The sequence below is a fragment of the Lissotriton vulgaris genome, unplaced genomic scaffold (assembly GCF_964263255.1).
Source record: "Lissotriton vulgaris unplaced genomic scaffold, aLisVul1.2 SCAFFOLD_840, whole genome shotgun sequence".
Lineage (NCBI taxonomy): Eukaryota > Metazoa > Chordata > Amphibia > Caudata > Salamandridae > Lissotriton > Lissotriton vulgaris.
Genome location: NW_028242307.1, coordinates 118,082 through 140,936, shown reverse-complemented (window position 1 = coordinate 140,936; position 22,855 = coordinate 118,082). Strand labels below are relative to the sequence as shown.

Genomic DNA, 22,855 nt, shown 5'->3' with positions numbered 1-22,855 from the left:
AAGAAGGTGGCAAGGAACGGCAAAGGCAGGTTAGTTGCGACAGAGGGAGGCTGAGGTAGGTAAAGGAATGGTGTGGTTAGAACCAAAAGCTAGAGATGGTTGTGAGCAGCTGAAGGAGGAAAGAGGTTAGTTAAAGTAGATTGGTAACAGCAGAGGAACAGGTTCAGATGGAAGGGAAGGACTGCTGGTGGCTACGAGGAGGCTGAGGAAAGCACGGAGGGGCTGTGGATAGCGCAACATGGCAGAAGGGATTTTGTATGCAGAAGATTTAGAATAGCACATATGGAGATGGCAACAATGCGGAGAATATGGTAAAATATGCTGAGACAGCAGAGACAGACTGAACACATCAGACGTTGGCTAGAGATGGAAGCAAGATGCGTGGTAACAAAGCCTTTGACAAACGAACTACTATATATTGTAATCTATTTCCTTTCACATTGATTGAACAGTGGTACCACCTGCAGTAATACTCACGGGTCACTAGGGACATGGCTGCCTTTCCCCCCATCCCTTGATTACACACTGGCAGGCGGAGCGGATGATTAAACATATGCGCTGCCTAGCTTTCCCAGAGACTCACATCATTTAGTTCCCACTATTGACTCTCAGACAAAGCCTGTTGCATCCCCTCCCAGCTTCTTCGTAAAGCTGATCGAAATTATGGAGAAAATAAAACAATCTGTAACTACGACAAGATACAAAGCTGCCAATCACATTGCCACACCATTAAAGGCACAGGAGCATTGTGACTTTCATGTAGTTAATGGGAGCTCAGGAGACAGAGGTTAAGAAACTCCAGTTGACACTGCTACTGTGGTCTTGGTGTGACTTTCTACTGGCGCCATTAATAGAAAGAGGGAGCTTGAAAGGCAGCAGAGACTGGTGGGAGGTTCAGCCATGCCTCTGATGTCCACCACACTCTACACCTAGCCAAATAATATTATTTATGGTTACTTGCATAATATTCAATGGCCTCTATGTGTGACAAGACCAAGTCTGTGCTCTTTGCAGCCTTTTAGTCCCTTTTTCAAAGTCTCCAGATTGATCCCCTTTTAAACTGTCTGGTATGAGGAAATGAGCTTCTGAGTTTGGGAACTTTTGAGTGTGCAAATAGCTCTCAGTCGATCTGGGCAAAGAAAGGAGTGCACTAAAATCAGGAAGACCTACAATGGTCCTCGCTCGCGATTTCTAAACTTTGTGCTGTGTCTCCATCTGTCATTCTTATATCTAGCGTGTTGAGTAAGACACATGGCATGCAGTGTTATATATTCATTTATTTACATTTTTATTTATAGGAAATTCGAAAGGATCCCCAGAGCCTCAAGGAGCCTACATGTGTAATTCTGGCTATTCTCAATGCCTACAAAGAAACAGAGGATGGTGGAGGGCCTTAGGGGAGAGTATATTTATAGACCTTCTAGTACCTTGTCCCCCAACTAGTCAGTTAAACACACGGAAGATACCAAATGTCTTAGTTGACTTGTAATACTGAGCCGAGGGGGAGGTCTACCACCTCCCCCTCAGCTCAGCTTTAAAAACTGAGGCAACGACGGAGAGTGCGTGGCCTCCTTTATCCTGAGCGGGTGCCAGGTGAGGTGAGGCTCTTCCTCCCTAACATTTGGGAGAAGGTACACCAATTCACACAGAGAATTGGACAATGTCTGTAGATTGTTAATCACAGCACGTGGTAAGTGTTGCAGTAGTGCATTATAGGTCCTGACGAAAGCTTATAAAGGCTGAAACATGTTGACCAGATAACATTTATGGTGAATAGCAATTCCTTGCATGCTATTATCACTCTGCTTTTAATCATACCACCTTGATGGACAATCACAATAAAGTTTTTCTTATGACATCAAGATAGGTATTTTTAATCACTTGGATTATCTTCCTTTCTTTTTTGTTTTTTCACAATTTCTGAGCACTGCAACTTGCCCCTTCAGCCTATACACTGTCATCTTCTCTGGTTGAGGGTTCAACCATTGGGTCCAAGAACAGCTAGCCTCAGGTTTGCCTTGAGGAGGAGCATATTGGACACCAGTTTCTAACATGAAAACCCAGATGACGAAGTTCAACTATTGAATGGGCTGATGGGTACATTTTCTAGTTCTTTACTCTGAACTCTATCTCTCGACTTCCTTTCTCCTGTGTCTTTTCCTTCAATAACCTCTTGGTATTATCATCTATGTGGGATACTATATAGGTTCCAATCAGTATTTCAAGTCAACTAAGACCTTTGGTATCTTCCGTGTGTTTAACTATTCTCAATGCCTCCCTTCTGTAAATTACTAATTTCCCCACCCTGACCTCCCACACATTCCCCATCAAATCATTAAACTTCCCTCACTTACCCATCAGAAAATGCAAGGAATGGATGTACCTCACACCATGGACTTAGGGTAGAGTTCTGTCCAGGGCCCTCTTTGCTTTGCATCTAGAAATGTATAGCCCCACCTCAGTCAATGTCCTCCTAGAATCGGGGCTAACATCCTTTACTGACCCTGATGTGTCACACTCACTGTAAATGGAACATTCAAGTGGTAGCCTCAAACTTACATGAGGAGGTGACTGGCATCACTTCTTTTCAATCCAGTCGCGGTCCCCCTCCAATCTGAGAACCTTCCGAGCACATCTCCAGCCGTTCCGCTCATGACATCAAAAGGGTTAACATCAATCCAGATGTTCAGCTCAATGAGGACAATTTGGATATTGAGTGGAACATACATCTGTAGGAAGAGATCGAAATATAAGTTTGAGGGCATAGGCATGGGAACATATGGCTTGGATTTAAGTCATTTCCAAGGGTTTAGCATTGCCTAGAGCTGTGGAGGGGTCTGAAGACTCCCACACATATTTGGTGACGTCTCTGTGGCGATCTATCAGCTTGCTGACCTGCAGAATCATTGTGTCAATGCTAACAATGTAAAGGAGGTAGTGTTTGTGTCAGTATTGTGAATAAGTAGCAGAATGAATAGATAAGTAATGCTGGGTGAGTGAGAATGTGAACGATATCAGTGAATGAGAATACTTATGTGAGCGAGTGATTGAGAGAGAGTAAGCAAGTTCATGAGTTAGTGTATAGGTGTATATGCCTGACTTATTGACTTAGTATATGAGTGGAAATAGATTAATGAGCAAATATGTGACAGTGAGTGAGTGGGTCTCACTATAGAAAACTGCTGAAAGGAAGAACACCAAATTTAGCACGAAAGTTGAATTTTACTCAGAAAGTGCCCTTCCTTTGTTGGTGTAAATTCATTTAGTACGTTTCGAGAAATGTGGGTTTAAATATGTGCTTGGGTTAGGCATAAAGAGATTTAAAGGGTTAGGAAAGTCACTTTTGTATATCTGTGTGGTGCTGGATCTGAAAATATCTGCTCTGATTGGCATGAATTGAAATATTTTGTTGTAGTGTCCATTTCCAGGCACTGATCTTGATTCCATAAAAAAGTGATGGAGCAAGTAAAAGGGCCACAGTGATCCTCCAAGGAAGATGTGGTGGGCCATTTGAGCAAAGACCATTCATAGAATGCACTGTTGACCCTGGGATGTCTGGCCAGGCTTCTGTCTAGAGACCACAGTGCATGGCCAAAGGACATGCACAGCTGGTTTTGTGACATGGGGGGATGGTTTAGTGGCATGGTGGCTAGTGAAGGGCCAGACTCCCGCCCAGCTCCCGGAGTCCAGTGGGCATGCTTTGTGTGTAGGAGAGTAGGATCTGCTTACTATGGTTACCCCCGCTTTTTGCTGTGTTTCACTGGTTTATCGACTATAGTCTGACTGTGGCCCTGCTAATCAGGACCAGAGTCTAGCTGTTCTCTCTCTAAATTGATTACCTGTACATTAGGTACACTCCAGATTGGTTACTGGGTTACCCTTGTGAGTCCCTAGTATATGGTACCTTAGGTACCAAAGGCATAGGTACCCCAGAGGCCTACCAGGGGCTGAAGCATGTATAATGTCAGCCCTCGGAAGCCTTCCAAAATGGCACCACAGGTCTGCTACTGCAGCCTGGGTAAGGTGGTACTTGTACCCCTTACTTATATATAGTTTATCTATATCTACCTATATATATAGACACATATAAACCTATAAGTCCCTCCTATGGCAGGTCTTGACAATCCCGAAGGCAGAGTGCTTAGTTTTGTGTGAGAGGGTGACCAAGCATGAGCTGAGCCCCTCTGCAGCTTTTGGAGTCCCTCCCTTCTAGCTGTTCTATGATACAGCCATACCATATACTCTTAAGTGAATCATGACCTCGCGGTAAATGCTAACTTTGGAATGGCTGCATCAAAACATATCGTGTTTGGTGTTTAACACTTTGGAATACTAGACCCCCACCAGTTCTGGCCGTGGGGGTAGCATTCCACTCTCTAGAGCGGTGGTACTCAAAGTACAGCGGTGGTACTCAAAGTACGGCCCGCGGGCCATTTGCGGCCCGCCTGACCTTTCCTTGCGGCCCCCACAGCAGTCACGGACTCAGCGCCATAACTGCTGTTGTGGTGTCTCCTTGGGGGCCGCATTTGCCGCGCAGACAATTAGTGTCTCCGTGCTCACCTGCAGCACCCCCTCACCTGCCCTCGTGACGTCATAGGCTTGCAGCAGGACCTACTTCGGACTCACACCAGTGGAAGCAGTGTGTGCCCAACTGAAACCGAGCTGAGATTCACTGCAACCTGACACCAATTGCCGAGTCTCCTCGCCTTTGAAAAGAGTAAGTGTGTGCCAATACTAGAATTGTTATTGCTGGGCCCCCATACTTTGTGGTTTTCTTTTGCTAGATCTTGTTTAAGCACCACACAAAAGTTAAAGATATCGTTTGGTGGTTTTCAGGGCGCTTAAAATCTTGGGCAGAAGAGTTATTTATGTATATTTTTCTTTTCAATTATTACGAGTGGTTTTGCATAAGCATATTAATTTAAGTGCCTATGGCAGTAGATGGCGCTGTTCCCGTATTCTGTGACATATTGTGAGTTAATCATCGGCTGAAATGTACTTTTTTATGCAAGTTTGTTCTCCCCGAGTTAGCAGGCAGGGCTGCTGAGACTATTGGGCCTCCATTTTTGCCTTCAGGGTGAAAAAAATATGTATCAACTCGGCAGCAGCACTACTGCTCAAAAAGCCTTCATTTAAAATCCACTGTTTTCATTCTTTCAGTCTCAGCATTTCAGACCTGAAGCATTCTCATTATTATATACAACAAAGCCATAGTGTTTGCTTATTTATCTTATGCAACTAACAACTACTGGGGTCTCCATTTCGCCCTTAGATAAATATCAACTCAACAGCAGCACAAAGCCTTTGATGCAATTCCAAATAGGCCCGTTTTAGTTCTTTTACAGTTTCATAATTTCAGAACTGAAGCATTTTCAATGTTGGATATGATATACAACAAAGCCATAGTTGTTATTTATCTTATGCTACTAACAACCATTGGTCTCCATTTTCGCCCTCAGGTTGAACCAACAATATCTCATCTCAATACCAGCTTCATTGCTCAAAGACTTTGATGTCATTCAAATAGACTTGTTTTAGTTCCTTCAAAGTCTCATCGTTTCAGAACTGAAGCATTTTCAATTTTATGATATATATACAACAAAGCCATAGTTGTTGCCTATTTATCGTATGTAACTAACAACTATTGGCAAAGCCAATAGTCCGGACTTGTCGCAGGTATAATGTCACTGGTTGTATATGACATATCAGGATACAATGGCAAACAGCAAAATACCAGTAGGGTGGCAAACTATGCTAAGCAAAGATTTTTTGTTTACATGAGAGAGAGACTGACTGACAGAGAGAGAGACTGACTGGCTGACAGAGAGAGAGGGAGAGACTGACAGAGAGAGAAGGAGAGACTGACAGAGAGAGAGGGAGAGACTGACTGACAGAGAGAGAGAGAGACTGACTGGCTGACAGAGAGAGAGGGAGAGACTGACAGAGAGAGAAGGAGAGAGTGACTGACAGAGAGAGAGAGAGACTGACTGGCTGACAGAGAGAGAGGGAGAGACTGACAGAGAGAGAGAGAGACTGACAGAGACAGATTGACTGTCAGAGAGTGAGATGGACTGGGGGAGAGAGAAACTGATGGAATTGGGATTAAAATGTATAGGAAGCTATGCAATACCTCTTAATATTGCTATTGTCTGCTAATAAAAAAGTATTATCAAAATATGCTCTTTGTAGTTACATCTGCTTTTGAAATACAGCATTATCGCACTGTGTAATGTTTCAAAACGGGTTTGATTTTTTTACTCTAACCCCGCCCCCCACTGACTCCACTCCTACCGGTGCGGCCCTTGGCCACAAACCTCACTGTAATTTTGGCCCCCGACAGAAAGTTTGTGAGTACCCATGCTCTAGAGGGAGAAGACATGAACACACTGGTAAACCTGGTAGAAGTTAAACAGAGCCCCAGCATCACAAAATGGATGCTGCTGCCACAGACACGAGTCTGACCTCCTGCTGATGGACGAAACTCCGGCAGGGGAGGCTTGGACAATAGGTTTCCTGTCCAGGGGGTGCCAGCACTTTCCCAGACAGTCTTTAGTGTATTGGGGCGGGCTGGGTGCATTCAGTGAATACTTTCCAGACAGTGCCTGGGGCACACAAGGTGTCCCCGTGCATTTCTCAGTTCAAACCGATTGCTGGGGCACTCAGCCCCAGCTCTGGCTCAAAACTGGACAAAGGGGAAGGGGTGTAACCACCCCCTCCTCAGGTCCTCCCATAGGTGAGACCCTAGAGTTAGTCCAACCCTTAAAATTAGTATAAGTATAGGAACCCAGTCCCCAGGACTTTAGATTACCCTGGACAAAACTCTGAAACAGAAATCTTGGACCTTCGATATTCCATATCGACTGGAAGACAGAAGAAATCTCCCTTGGGGTCAAGGAGTGACTCCCCTGTTAAAACAGGCACCAAAGAAGCATCTTGCCGGTCTGCATTTTCGAGGCTCCCGCCGGCTCACGAGAAATCAGCGTCACAGGACATGGACTTCCAGACATCTCCGAGGCTGACACGAGTCCCCAGCAGAGCTGAGACCTGTAGCTATCACGAGAGACGTGGGCCCGGAACTCCTGGAATTCCTGCACATTTGCTAGTGCATCAACTTCCCAAACTTTCCAAAAGTTGTGCATTAGACTTCTTGTAGTCCACGTCCCTGAGCACCTTTTGCAACAAAGCTTAGATGCCTACACTACACGATTGTTCCTTGGGCCCCCTTACTGCATTTCTGCTCGAGGCCCCTTCGCGATCCCTGGTCTGTTGACTGGTGGGTCCCCACAAAGGAATCTACTTTGTTTTATGGGCTTCCCTGGTTGCTCCAGATGGGCCTTGACTCCCCTCCAAAGGGTGAGTCCATCAGACCTTACTGGTCTGCTTCAAAGTCAATCTTGTCATCTTGCGTAGGTTGCTGTTGCCAAGGCTTGTTGGGTCCAATCCGGATACCAATGCTGCAGCTCTCGACACCTATTGTGGGACAACTCAAATCCATCTCCTGGTTGTCGTCAATGCCTCCTGGACCTCGTGGCTGAAGAGTCAAGCTTCACCTACATCACTTGAAAGCACCCAACATCATCTGGCATCTTCTTGTCGCCTTCCTGGTCACTGGTTAGTGACCCAGACTCTGTCCCCTCTGATTTCAGGTTCTTCAGATCTCCGATCCACCCTTGGATCCACCCGGCTTCCCTGGGTGCGGTAACTCGAGTACTTTGGTGCTTCCATGGGTCTTAACTCTCGAAGTGTCCAGTACTGAAAGGGTTTTACCGTTGTCCACTCCTAAGTGTCCTTATTCTTTAAAATTGTAACTCTAACTTTCTCCATAGAAGTCAATGGAGATTTGCGGCTGTTTTTTCCTGCGTCCCTACCTTGGGTGGTTCCTGGTTGCCCCAGCAGTTTTACAGGCCCTAGGCTTTGTCTCTATGTTCAGAGCGGTACTTATACCACTTTCTTAGTATATGGTTTGCGAGGCCCCTAGGGCAACACGTATACTGTGCTAGTTTACTGCGTGCTAATTAAGTTCTTGTATTGTATTTTTGCCTCTAGCCTCATTAAGGGACTAGAGGGTTGTGTTTAGAATAAATACATATTGTGGTTCTGCTTTCATTTGATCATTCAAGAGATGATATACTGGTAAAACAAGCTGCTTTACATTCCTTCAAGACTTAGCCTGAAGGCTGCTCTCCACAGCTACCACTAGGATAGCTTTCTATAAAGTTTGTCCAAACCTACCATCAATAACGGTCATTTGGACTGGTACAAGGTGCCCACTACAATAGTGGACATCATATGCCAGGCCAACTTCTCACATTCTGAAGCTGGTTCAGTGGCACAGGGGATGCTTCAGGGCCTGACCACAGGCCCGGCCCCTTGGGCCAGAGCTTGCTGTGTTGGAGAAGGGCCTGCATCATGACACGGCTATGTAGTCAAAATGCACACGTCCATTATGCAGTGCACCAGGATAGAGTTGCAGGAAACTGGATGTCTGCTCTTTATGGCCAGTCTTGCTGTGTACAGGCAAAGTCAGTGCCAAGGGTTGCTTAGTGTGCAGGAGATTATGTGATCTAATAGTTGCAGTCAAGCCTGGTTGTGCATAGCCAAAGTCCTTGCCCAGCAGTGGCTGGATGTTGGGAGCCTGGCCTGGGGGTAAGTTGCAACAAAGGGGCATGTAGCACATCATTAAATAACCCCAGACATTCACTTGAAAAACATGAGATACTAGTAAGATATGATTTCTTCAGCTCATGAAAAACAAAACTGGAAACCCCAGAATGTTGGCCATTAATGGTTAGCTAAGCAAACCATAATGAGTGCTCCACCATGCAAACCATAACTCACACCTCAAATGAAATGAGCATGGCATCACAATATTTACACCAATGAATAATGGGATGTAAGAACACAACATCATTACATAGAAAGAAATTATATTGCATCCATAGCGATGTCATATGGCAGGGATGCCCGCCACCCCCTCCCAACACCAATTCCCCATGGGAGGAGACAGACACAAGTTTGAGCTTTTGGAAGGCGGTGGGGAGTTACCCCCCTGGCCGTATTTATTAAAATATGAAACAAAATTTAAAACTTTAAATAAAAACGTTTCATACATTATGTACAATTTTACTTTCATTACATTTCGATGAAGACATGTTCTTTGGCTAACCTTAACAGATCTCTAATACAAAGGTTTCCTAGCCGAGTCTAGCATCCTGAAAATGCATACATTCTAAAATAAAATTGTACATCCTAGCATTAAGGGCCAACGGCAAGGTCTTAACCGGTGTCAGATCCCTACTACCAAACTCCCGCCCTCACGGTGTGAGTGGTGGCGCATGCGCAGAGGACTTTACCCTCGTTGCCAACTGTAGCTTCCCTTGTCGTGGGGGCCCCCTTTCACTCGACGCCATTTTAAAGGTCGTCCGAGTTCCAGTGTGAGGTATCTGTAAGAAGGACAGCGTGGACTCCCCCCCTTCCCCACACACTCTTCTGCCAGAGCGGATATCCGGCCCCCGGGAAATTCGTAGGAGGGGCATATATCCGTCTCCACCCTTGGGAGGGGCCTATGGCTGTCTCCCCCTAGGCGACCCATCCGTCGTGGGTGCCGCCTCCCCGTAGGAGGGGCCAATGGCCGCCTCCCCCCGGGCGCCCCCATCCATACTGGGTGGCGCCCCCCCAGGGACCTTGAAATTACTGCTCACCGATCATGACCTTACCGCCCAACAAAAATAAATACGACAGTTGTTTTACCTACTAAGGAAAGAAAATACGCCTAATCTGCAACAGCTTGGTGATTCATCAATCTTTTCATTTCTACAAAGGAAAAAAGTCCTAAAGCACAAGACAATTTTATCATGTGATACACTCCTTCACTTTTTCTACAAAGGAAAAAAGGCCTATACACATCAATTCAATCCAAGGCATACATCAATGCTGTAAAATGTGACTGCATCTCTTTAATACATTCGAATATCACCAACAATTACTTTATTTAAACAACATTGCAAGATGGGGCTGGTGGGTGGGTCAAAATTGCTGCTTGTTCCGTCGAGGGCTCACGAGCAACGAGTGGTGCAGCCTTCAGAGCACTGGAACAAGAGGCCGCTTCCTTGGATTCCCGCTCTATTTATCTGTCTGCGGAAGGGCGGGGGCCCTCCTCGGGTACGCCCATCTGTGCGCCGTCTTCCGGGCGGGTGTCTAGGACAACCCCTTCTGGACGGGAAGGGCGTGCTCCGGCTATGCCGCTTTGGGCATACCAGCCAAACCACGCCCCCGCCCAAAACGGTTTCCCGGGGGGAGCCGGGCACCCATTCATACGTTCGGGGGGACCGAGTGGTCTTCCCTTTCCATATGGCCGGGATGCCCGCCACCCCCTCCCAACACAAATTCCCCATGGGAGGAGACAGACACAAGTTTGAGCTTTTGGAAGGCGGGGGGGAGTTACTCCCCCCGGCCATATTTATTAAAATATGAAACAAAATTTAAAACTTTAAATAAAAACGTTTCATACATTATATACAATTTTACTTTCATTACATTTTTATGAAGACATGTTCTTTAGCTAACCTTAACAGATCTCTAATACAAAGGTTTCCTAGCAGAGTCTAGCATCCTGAAAATGCATACATTCTAAAATAAAATTGTACATCCTAGCATTAAGGGCAAACGGCAAGGTCTTAACCGGTGTCAGATCCCTACTACCAAACTCCCGCCCTCACGGTGTGAGTGGCGCATGCGCAGAGGACTTTACCCTCGTTGCCAACTGTAACTTCCCTTGTCGTGGGGGCCCCATTTCACTCGACGCCATTTTAAAGGTCGTCCGAGTTCCCGTGTGAGGTATCTGTAAGAAGGACAGCGTGGACTCCCCCCCTTCCCCACACACTCTTCCGCCGGAGCGGATATCCGGCCCCCGGGAAATTCATAGAAGGGGCATATATCCGTCTCCACCCTTGGGAGGGGCATATGGCCGTCCCACCCTAGGCGACCCATCCGTCGTGGGTGCCGCCTCCCCCTGGGCGCCCCCATCCATACTGGGTGGCGCCCCCCCTAGGGACCTTGAAATTACTGCTCACCGATCATGACCCTACCGCCACAGGCTGGATAGTTGACCGACTATCCGGCCCCCCCACACCTCCTAAAGGTCATGCCTCCTCAATCCCCTTAGCCATGCTATAAAGTCTCCTATGAGTAAATCATTCCCTGCCCTGGACAGGTGAACCCCATCATTCAAGTAATAGTGATCACCCCGAATACACCCATGGGGAATGCTTTGCAAATGCGCGGAGCGAAACAATTTTCCAATTTTATTGTTGACCCTCTTTACCGAGTGGTTCAACGCCGTCACAGAGAAACCCCCCGCCAAACTCTCCTGGGGATCATGTGGGACCAGGCAATTGTGCACCCCGGGAGTCTCCTAGACAACCAGCTGACTGCCGACAATATGTGTTCCACTAACACTCGTCTTCCCAGTCTTACCAAGTCATTGCCCCCCAGGTGCACTATGATTACAGATGGCTGTGACCTTTGCCGCTCTAAGAGACCCTCCACAAACGATTGAAATTGGTCAAAACAGAGGCCTCCCTTCCCATGGAAGGTTACTCTAAACCCGTATTCCCCAGATGCGTGAGTCGCGTCACCTGCCATGAATACTTCCCCGGCGCGCCTCACGTATGAGTGGCCCACAACCCATACCACTTGATCTCCAGTCGGTGATCCTCGACCGCTGGTCCTCTGGTGTTGGGTTGATCCCAGATTCCGCCCCGCGTCACAGGCTCGCGAAACTGTAATTCAAGCAAAAGACAACAAGCGTGAGTGCATTTCATCAGTCTTTTACAACATGTGCAGTCGCACATACCTCTTGAAACAGTTCGAGGACCAACGGCCTAACTGTTTTACTTCTTCCGCACCCAGACCGAGCCGTAGACTCAGTAGCGGCCCCTATTCTGAATGAGTGGGTCCCAAAATCGCACGGGTCCATGCTCGCCGCAGCGATTGTAAGTGCCAGTACCCTCTGAAACTGAAATTTCGTCAGAGGGGTGCCATCCTTGTGTCTAAGCAGGCTCCCTCCCCATGTTGCCGGCCTCTGTGCCAGGTAGTCCTCTAAATACCTTATCGGACAAGTGGGGCTCCCTCGAGCGCGCTGCGCCACAACACTACTTCCTATAGCTCCCTGGTCTGTCTTGGACCTGGCTATCGAAATCAGCATCGAATCACCCCATATTTGAATGTGATCCCTGCATAAGCCTCCCTCCATATCTTTCTTGTTCCTCGCCACGAGTTCGCTTACCCGCATGGCCCCATGGAATGCCAAGGCGAAAGCTGCCCGGAACAGAACTGCTTCGGAAGGGGAGGAGCATGTCTCATCCAGCTTTGCCAAAAGCAGAGACAATCTCTCCAAACCAATCGGGTGCCTCGTATCTTGTCTGCGACCCTCAAGGTGTTGCCAACCGCAGAGCGCCTTCCTGACTAAAAAGGAACCCGTCGGGTCCCGTATGCCGTGGAGCTGTGCCATGAATTATATGGCCGCCCTATGTCTGTTGGCAGTTGCCGCTGATCGGCCTTCTCTATGAAGCGCCACTAAGAACCCCAGGAAGGATTCCTCCTGCCCCCAGCTATGTCTCCCTACCGGCCCTAAAAAGGTTCAGTAAGAATGAAACGCAACCTCATAGGCTTTCCTCGTCCTGGGCGCTAAGCTGGCTGCCACGAGGTCCTGTAATCCGGGGCACCGATCAGCCATAGCGCTTCGGGGAACGGTGCCGCCACTAGATCCGCTGAAGGTAGATAGCCCCTGAAAGCCTGCATATGTGAACGAGAGAGTGCATCAGCTGCATTATTCAGTACACCCGGCACATGTTTTGCCCTGAACTGTACATTCAATCTCATGCAACGTAATACAATTTCTTTCAACAGCCTCAAGATCCACTTGCAGAGTGCTGCCTGCTGATTAATGCACTCGACCACTGTCATATTGTCCGACCAAAACACTACTGAGCGGTCCCTAAAATCATCTGGCCATGCCAACAGAGCCACCCAAATGGGAAACAGCTCCAAGAACCCAATGTTACCTGTTAGGCCACTGGAGTGCCACCACGTCGGCTATACTTGTGCCGACCATCGGTAACCAAAGATGGTGCCAAATCCCACGCTCCCAGCTGAGTCGGTCCACAAACCCAGTTCGTCAGACGATGCTGGGGGTTTGTTCCATGCCACTCGACCGTCGAAGTCCGCCAGGAATGCCAACCAAATGCGCATATCCTGGCGAACCTCTGCCGACAGTCTCGTGTGCTGGTGTCCCTTTTCGAGGCCGGCCATAGCCTGTGCAATGGAACGTGAGAAGGGGCGAGCCATCGGTATTACTCTCAAGGCAAAGTTAAGCTGGCCCACCGTTTGTTGTAACTGGTGCAGGGTCACTTTTTCTTTACCCAGGCATTGTATTAAGGAAGCCCTGAACTTGGCCACCTTCTCCATTTGCAGACGGAAGCATCCTTCCACTGAATCAAGCTCAATTCCCAGAAACTCCAGTGAAGTAGATGGCCCCACTGTCTTACCTGGTGCCAATGGGACCCCAAACTCCTGCATGAGGATGCAGAAGTCCTGCAGTGCCTGTGCACATTTCATAGTGCCTGCCGGCCCTAAGAACAGGAAGTCGTCTAAATAGTGCATCACCTGTCTATGCCCTGTGGCCTCGGTGAAAGCCCATTCTAAAAAACAGCTGAACATTTCATAATAAGCACAGGAAATTGAGCAGCTCATGGGCATGCATTTATCCATGTAATACTTCCCCTGGAACGTAAATCCTAACAAGCGCTGGTCCCGCGGGTGTACCGGGAGCAACCTAAAGGCTGATTCGATGTCTGATTTCGCCAGTAGAGCACTAGGGCCCAGGTGATTCAGTAGGTCAATGGCATCGTCGAACGATGCGTACCGAACTGAACAGACATCCGGGTCAATGGCTTCATTCACCGAGGCCCCCCTCGGGGCCGACAGATTGTGAATGAGTCTTTACTCCCCTGGGTCTTTCTTCGGAACCACTCCTAGAGGTGAACACACAAAATCCGCCACTGGAGGGCATGGAAAAGGTCCTGCTACCCGTCCCAAGCTGACCTCTTTGGTAATTTTCTTGGCTGCCACTGCCGGGTTGTGTTGAACGGACAGCTGATTTTTACAAAAGGGGCTCCCCCGAAAATTCCCCGCCGGGATGTTGAAGCCATATAGGAAACCATTCCTCAAAATCCCGGCGGATACATGATCAGGATATTTGTTCAGCCAGGGAGTCAAAGCCATGATGTCGATGGGTGAAGACGATTGTTTCCCAAGCATCACTTCAAGCCTGCTTGGATCCCCCCTTTCCTCCCGAACTACCGCTTTTGGACCTACAGCTACTTTCCGGGTGTGAGGAGTTCCCACAGCCCGCACATGCATGCCGGAACCTACATGTTCCCTGGGGCCTGTTACAGTTACCTCTGTTGAAACCCCAACAAACCCCGCGCTTGCCCCCATTTCCGCCGGTCTTGGGCTGTGATTCCCCACCGGCGCTTGCTCGAAAGGGCTGCGCCGGCCTTTGTTGAAATGTCCCAGACACGCTCCCGCCCGGCGAGGACGTACCCGCCGATCCAGGCAAGAGCTGTTTGTGCCATGATACCGTGTCGAGGCAATCCCACGTTAAAGTTGCATCGAACTCTTTAGACTTTCGAAAGTGAACATCATAACCTTTCCACTCATTCCCCCCGTACATGTTATAAAAATCCATGATCCTGTTCTGGTAACAGGATAGATCGGGCAACACTTCAGGTTTCCCCCATTACTGCCGTAAATATAGAGAAGGCCTTCACCCAGTTCGCTACGGTCTCGCCGACCCTAAATTCCGCCATCTTGGCCCGCCATACGCTGGGGTGCCATAAATCTTTCTGGGTTTTTGCGTACTCTATCTCACGATGGTCGGTCAATAGTGAAAACATATTAACATATTTGTCCCCCCATATCATTTCCTTCGTGGCCGCCGGGATGTGCTGGGCTACCCTTTCGCGCCTCGAAGGCACTGAACTCTCCCCTTCCATTGGCAATGGGTTCTTACCGGGTTCAACCGCCGTGTCTGCTGTCTTTCCTCGGCCAACCGTCGTCACTCCCGGTGCCACCTGTGGGGGAATAGAAGGAACATTCGCCGTCCCGGCTTCTCTTGACAGGTGTAACTGCTCGATTATTAATCTGGCTTCCTCGGCCGGATCCCCCGCGGCCAGTGCCCCCCCTGTTTTCTTCTTAAGCCAGGGTAATACTGCCGCTAACTGAAGCGCCAGTTCTGGGGGCATCTGATCATCCTCAACCGGAGTTATTACAACAGGGATTGGTAAACCCACATCTGGACTCGATACCGGGCTGTCCAACTGTGTGACGGGGTCTGCTGGGGGTACCTCCGGGACCGGGCCCTCCCCGGAACCTGCACTCTTCTTACTACGTCTCCCCCTACCCTCAGGGGCGACCCCCGGCAAGGCCGGACCTATCACCTTCTTAGGCCGCCCCGAAAGGTTGTTCTGGGCTGCTATCTGCTTTTTAACCTCTGCTAAGCCCCGACCGATCGATTCTACTTTACCCAGTTTTCGGTCCATGACCGCCATTCGGTTCGACAAAGTGCGCAGTATCTTCTCCAACTCGGAGCTCTTTCCCGCTTTTTTGCCGGACATGACTTTGTTCACTCCGTTCGACTTGATCCACGAGGTCCTAGATCCGTCAGACGCCTGATACTGAAAGAGAAACAACAAAGATTACAAGTTCTCAAAATTGCTGCTTGTTCCGTCGAGGGCTCACGAGCAACGAGTGGTGCAGCCTTCAGAGCACTGGAACAAGAGGCCTTCCTTGGATTCCCGCTCTATTTATCTGTCTGCGGAAGGGCGGGGGCCCTCCTCGGGTACGCCCATCTGGGCGCGGTCTTCCAGGCAGGTGTCTAGGACAACCCCTTCTGGGCGGGAAGGGCGTGCTCCGGCTACGCCGCTTTGGGCATACCAGCCGAACCACGCCCCCCGCCCAAAGCGGTTTCCCGGGGGGAGCGGGGCACCCATCCATACGTTCGGGGGGACCGAGTGGTCTTCCCTTTCCATTTATAATGGTATGGTAGTATGAAATGTCACCAATGATGTGGTGGGTGTGATAAGTCTTAGATCCTCTTTATGCCAGTGGCGCCCAATTTACGGAGGCAGAGACAGTGTTGGCCTCTAGAACTATGGGGTAATGTGTTCCTGGAAATAATATTTAAAACAGCATTTCAAAATATGGGGCAATTGTTTTTTACCACCCATGCGAAAGACGAGCTGATGTAATTTATGCCATTGTGTGGTTCCCTCCAGTTTTTGACAATGATATCTCATTAGGGGGGTTACCCTATTGAGTAACCACTTGTGCCTTGAGTGTCTCGCATGCTAGTTCTGTTGTTTCCATGTGAAATCGATGTGCACACAGCGGTGGCACATTTTATGACATCAAGTTGTTACTGATGTACATATATTTTTGTCTCACTATGTTCTCTTTCCCTAGGTATTGAACAGGAGCAGTATATACAATGAAGCTGTAGCCAGACTATAGGTATACAATCCTACCGCCCGCCCTGTTAAATTTAGAGGGTATTTTAATCCAATTCACGTGCACTTCAATTTTATAGTATTGGTCCTGATGAAGCGCGAACGACCCTTAAGGCGACGTAGCGCAAAACATGTTGACCCATCACCTATATGATTCCGGGGGTTAGTATGCCTACAGGAACAAGATTTTATTTAGCAGCTAAATCTGCTATGGGTATACAAATGAGACATTTGCTGCATATTTACTCTCCGTTTGTTAACCCAATTTTCACTTTGCACGCACTTTTTTCACCCTCATTGGACCCCCACCCCGCACACCCACATGCACCATCCGGCTGTCCTAAAAAGATCTCAGATAAAAAGACCCTTCGGGGCACCCGTAGGGAATTGCAGCGCTGGCCCCACGAGGAGCAAACACCCGATGATGAAGCATGACACCCCCAGGGGTGTGTGAGGGCAACAGAGGACAAAATATGTTTTGTCACTTTTTGGTGGGTCCAGTGCACCTAGGGTACTTTTTTCTTTTTCTCTTTCTTTCCTTTTGCAATATACGGGTGACTATTTGCACCCTCACGTTTCGGGTGACTGTATGCACCCGACGTCGTGTCCCCATTTTGGTTTTGATATTGATATAGGAGCATGGACACTGGACCTTAATAGCTCCAGGGTCCCCCTTCTTTTTGTTGATAAATTAGCTTCTTCATTTTGTCCCATTTCATTAAATGCATCAAAATGTGTAGGTCTAGGTTGTGAGGTTCTCTCACACCCTGTATGTCTCATGATATCAAGATTTTGAATAGTAAAAGTAGCTGCTACAGGAAATTGCATATCCTTCCCGCTAGAAGTGAACTCATGCTAGTCTTTTAACCACACATGTAAGAAATCCAACGTCCGTCATCATTTTAAATGCAGGAGTATCCTCGGGTGGAAATTATCTCACCTTCCATAATTGACACATTAGGAACTTTAGGCTTTTACAACTCAGTACCTCAATGTAATTAATCCCAAAATCTCACATAATTGATAAACAACTATTATCAATCCCAGCATGGCTATGGCAAAGGTCAACCAATCACAGCACAACCTTCAGCAGCAACCACCCAATGAAAGCTCTACTAGTGAGGATGACTCACCAATACCAGTATAACTCTCCACGTCAATTATCCAATTGCAGGGTGACTCTTTAGTAAATAGATATCAACACAATACCTTTTACCACAAAACACACACAAACAAATAACATTTTGTCTGCCCTATCTAAGTAAAAGAGGAATCAAGGAATTAAAGAACTCTATCTCGCAATCAATAGAAACAGAACCAGTACCCTTGCAGCACTCGTCAAAAACTGATTTGCATTAAGGCTGGTTCCCGTTCAGAAGAGGTCCACCCCTGATTACTGCGTTTACTCCTGTCCACCAAAGAATGAACAACATCAATCCAAGTTAAGCACATTCAAACTGAAAGTTCTAAGATCCTAATTAATGCAGAAATTGAGATACAAATTGTGTGTGTGTATGTGTCACCCCACAAAACAAACTACTGACAAGTTCAATATTATACCTTGAGGTCTTGATCTACGATGAATCAGATTACCTTAATGAAACAATGATCATGGAAAATCCAACAGCTTCTTTGGCACATATATCTAATTCAACTCCTCAAAACCCCAAGATGATCACAATGATAGATACTGATACTTTATCTCACCAATACGACAAAACATAAAAATCATAGTAATCAAACCACCGAGTGAACAGCAAATTACCAACCCATAACCAAGAATAACACATACGGTGTAATTCATGATTCACCGTAAGTCCACACACTCAAAAACACATCCCATCAACAACATGCCAAAATGACTCTGAATCACTCAGAATTCACTTCGTCCTACTAATATTCACAATGCTTTGCTCTGGAGTAGCAATGGAAGACAGCAAACAATCTTATTCATGGACTTTTGGGAGTGTCACGACTTGCTTCATGTGTTCTTGTGTCGACCACCAGCAGGCAGAACTGTGGGACTCCTCAATGGTCTACTAGGCTTTAAGACCCTCCCCTTCATGTAGATCCTGACTTCCATCCATTTAGATTCAACTTGCAAATGCAATCTATTCCCAATCCTTGCCGGGTTTTGTGGAAGCCAGCCTGCTCATTCTGGAAACTCTCTGCTCACTGCTCCGTCTCCACCCCTGCAGGCCAAGGATGGGTGGAGGAATCTGATTCACCTGTGGCTGGCTGCTGCTAGCCTGCTCACACCTGTTGCATATGATTACTGTGAGCTCTTTCAAGCCCCAGCTCCCTACAGTCCAGTGTTGGTCATTGTAGCTGTTTTTCGGTGAGAACGATCCTTTTTTCCTGAGCTTTTAATAGTCCTTAATTCCTGAGCTATAGTTAATCTTTGTTTCTTCATTCCTGAGCTATAACTATTCCTTGTGCCTGAATTAGCACTGCCTGCAGTGCTACATTGTTTCCTGAGTTCCTGAGCTATAGTTATTCTTTGTTCCTTTTCCTGGGCTTTAGCAATTTCTTGTTCCTGATTTGCACTGCTTGCAATGCATGCTTGACTCCTTGTTTCCTGAGCTGTAGCTATTTCCTGTTTCCTTGAACCAGTACTGCCTGCAGTGCTACCTTGACCCCTCGAGCGTTAGTAATTTCCCTGTTCCTGAACCAGCATTGCCTGCAGTGCTACCTGGACTCCTGAAGTTTTAGTAATTACCTGTTCCTGAACCAGTCCTTCCTGCAGTGCTACCCGACTCCTGAAGCTTTAGTAATTCCCTGTTCCTGAACTAGCACTGCCTGCAGTGCTACCTTGACTCCTGAAGCTTTAGTAATTCCCTGTTCCTGAACCAGCCCTGCCTTCAGTGCCACCTTGACTCCTTAGCCTTAGCCTTCTATGCTTCTTTGTTTTCTTGATTCCTGAACCTGCACTATTCTTGTATACCCTTGTAGCCTCCGCTTCTGTGTATCCTTTTTAAGCCCCTGCCTTTCTTTCCATTTCCTTGGTTCCACTTCTAGTTTGCTGTCTTTCTATTCTGCTGTCTTGCTTCTGTTACCTTGTAGGTTTGTTACCTGCTTTCTGCCAAGTGTGCCCTGTGATTTCCTTCCTTTCCTGTCCAGCACTACTCCTTGCTAGCTCCTTGCCTATTGTGCTTGTGTTTAGTTCTACCCTTTGCTGTTACTGCCTTGCGTGGTCCTGCTTGATCGCCTGGATCCTTGTGCACAGCTGACTACCTAGGTGGTGTTTCTTGTTCACTGTGAGTATTATCTTTGAGTTACAGTTATAACATCACCATTTGTCTAAGCTCCACAGACCCTGCCATTGCATACATATCCTATATGTGGTTATTTTCAGTCTGTATCTGTAACAAGCAATTGTGGGTGAGGAACTTACTGAACTTCTTTTTTTTTTATTTATTTTTTTATTTCGAACCAGCATTTAGCAGAGGGTAATACAAAATACAAACTTAATATGATACATCGATTGTTTGCATTTAAATTCAGAAGAAAAGAACACATAGCAGAAAGAACATATGAAGCTTCAAATTTCCATTAACCAATTCCACTGGGACAGAGCTCTTCTTTCCATAATGATATAGGGTGCCACAGTTCTTTACCACGTAATTTTGTTTTGATTCCTCTAGTTGCATATATTGCAGATTCAAAAGAGTAAACTGCGAGAAATCGAGCTAGCTACATTTGAAAGGTAGGAGGAAGAGTATCCTTCCAGCGCGCGGACAAGATTAGTCTCAGTACAGCTGTACCTATAAATAAAAGTTTTTGTTCAGATTTACTTAGTTTTAGCGAGCTATCATATCCCAACACAAATAGGGTATCAGACTCTGGAAGTTTGTGACGGAAGACTTTCTCCCAAAATGTGGCAATCATATTTTTTAATATACGTAGCTCGGGGCAGCTACTAAAGAGGTGAATTAAAGTCGCTGGGCCTTGTGAACAACGTGGGCAATGATCATTTTCCCCTTTCCCCCATGCAAAAAGTTTAGCAGGGGTAAAATATAAATCATAAATGGTTTTGTACAGTTGTGCCTTTAGATTACTAGCCATAAATAATTTATTGCTCATTTCCAGTGTTTTATCTATATCAATATCAGGATTATTTAATTTTACCATCCATTTAGTTTCTGTTTTCTCGAGATCATCGTTAATATTAGTTAATAAGATATTGTATAATGTTCCAATCCTAGTTTTTGCAAGATGACTTGCTTCTATTAAATCGTTCTTCTGAAGAATAATAACATCTTTTTTAGCTTTTAATTTTGCCTGTAATTGTGCAAATTTAAGAAAATCACCTTCTGGGAGACCAAATCTTATTTTAACATCTTGAAATGTAGTTTGTTGCCCATTTATCCACACTTCGTTAATTGTTTTTAGGCCTAGACTATACCATTTCTTAGCTGTATGTTCAAAATCAAGGTCAGAAGTAATGGTAGAATGGAAAATGTGCGTATATCGGTTGAATTTGCCGATCTGTGTGTGTTTAAGTATCTTATTCCAGATCAGCCAGGCACTTTTAATAATTTCACCCTTAGTTTGATTATAATAGGCTTTTTTCAGTTTTTCTTAATAACAAGCCTTTCGCTTCTTGCCCTAACATTAATTCCTAGATTGTGGGTATAGTAATGTTAGAAGTGTCCAAGGCTAAGGGTGTTTTTAGAATCATAGGTTTTAGGTATTTTAAAAAGGCTGCCCAGTAGTATAGAGTTAAATTCGGAGCAGTAAGCCCACCTCTGTTAAGCGGAGTGGATAGATAGAGTAGAGATCGTCTGATCTTCCCATTTTGCCAGACAAATTTCGAAGTAAGTTTATTAATTTAATTAATGATGTTAGAATCTATAAATAAAGGAATGGAACGAAAGAGATACAAACATTTCGGTAATATATTCATCTTTAAATAGTTCACTCTACCTATAATGGAAAGATGCAAACCATTTACCCTATCCAAGTCGGTCTTAATTTTATCTATTAGTGGATCAAAATTATTTTTGACTAGTATCTTTATGTCGGCAGATAATATCACTTCCAGATATGTCGCGTTATTTGCTCTTCTCGCATCTGAACAAATAGTGTTGTCTGTGCACAGCACAATGGTCTTTCCCCTATTCAAAGAATAACCCGAATATTTACCGTATTGCAAAGAGAGTAGTTCAATTTCGCGTATAGCTTCGATCGGGTGAGATGTTAATACCGCGATGTCATCAGCATATGCTAGAACTTTAGTTTCATAGTGGTTATATACAATTGGCTTAATATTATTACTTTCTAATAGTTTTAAAATAAGAGGATTAATATAAAGGGCGAAAAGTAAAGGAGAACAGGGACATCCTTGTCTAGTGCCTCTTGTTATATTAATAAAATTTGATTCCAATCCTGAGATTGAGACTTTTGCTTTGGGTTGGTGGTACATAGATTTTATAGATTTAAGAAATTTGGGGCCAAAATTAAGACGTGTCATGGCAACCCACAAAAAGCTCCATGAGACACGGTCGAAGGCTTTCTCAGCGTCAAGCAGGATCGTAGACATCTGATCCCCCGTGACCGACATGGCATCGAAAAGAGCGATGGTGCGGCGAATATGATCCGTTGTCCCCTTACCCGGAACGAAACCATGTTGCCACGGAGAGACCAGATGACCAATGACCCCGCTGAGTCTGAGAGCCATCACTTTGGCATATAATTTAGAGTCTGAATTTATCAATGAAATGGGTCGGTACGAAGTTAGCTGTTCGGGCGATGTTCCCTTCTTGGGAAATACTATAATACTAGCCTCATCCCAAGAAGGTGGGGGAATGCCATTGTACTGTACACCTAAAAATAAGTCTAGTAGTAAAGGGCTTAATAGGGGGCTAAGAATCTTATAAATCTCAATTGGCAGTTTATCAGGGCCTGCAGCTTTACCCGAGGATAAAAGTGATAAAGCTTCTCTAACTTCATCAATAGTAATCTCAGCTTCAAGTATTTCTCTCATCTCATCATCCAGCAGGTTAGTAGTTGCCGTGTTGTTAAGGAAACCCGCCAAAAACATATCTATATCTTGTTCGGAATTAGTCCCTTCTTCAGAATATAATTTTTGATAATACTGTTGAAACTGGGCAATAATATCTGTAGACTGAACATAAGTACGTCCACCTTCTACAATAGAAGTAATATTATTATGCACATTTTTTTGACCTGTACACAAGGCCAGTTGTTTGCCAATTTTTTCACCCGTTTCGTAAACCTTCTTCCTATAAGCTCTGTAAGTTTGGGCGGCCTTTTGACTTAATACA

At 46.1% G+C, this 22,855-nt stretch overlaps 1 protein-coding gene across 1 annotated transcript in view; it reads right to left on the bottom strand.

Annotated features, from left to right (window-relative positions):
• LOC147669001 (disintegrin and metalloproteinase domain-containing protein 9-like) overlaps nucleotides 1–22,855 on the bottom strand; it is a gene marked incomplete at its 3' end in the record, with an annotated part of 870,311 nt that overhangs the window by 736,358 nt on the left and 111,098 nt on the right. Inside the window, exon 7 of the mRNA XM_086948294.1 lies at nucleotides 2,560–2,729. Within this exon, the coding sequence (XP_086804420.1) occupies nucleotides 2,560–2,729 (170 nt within the window). The remainder of the gene's footprint in view (nucleotides 1–2,559; nucleotides 2,730–22,855) is intronic.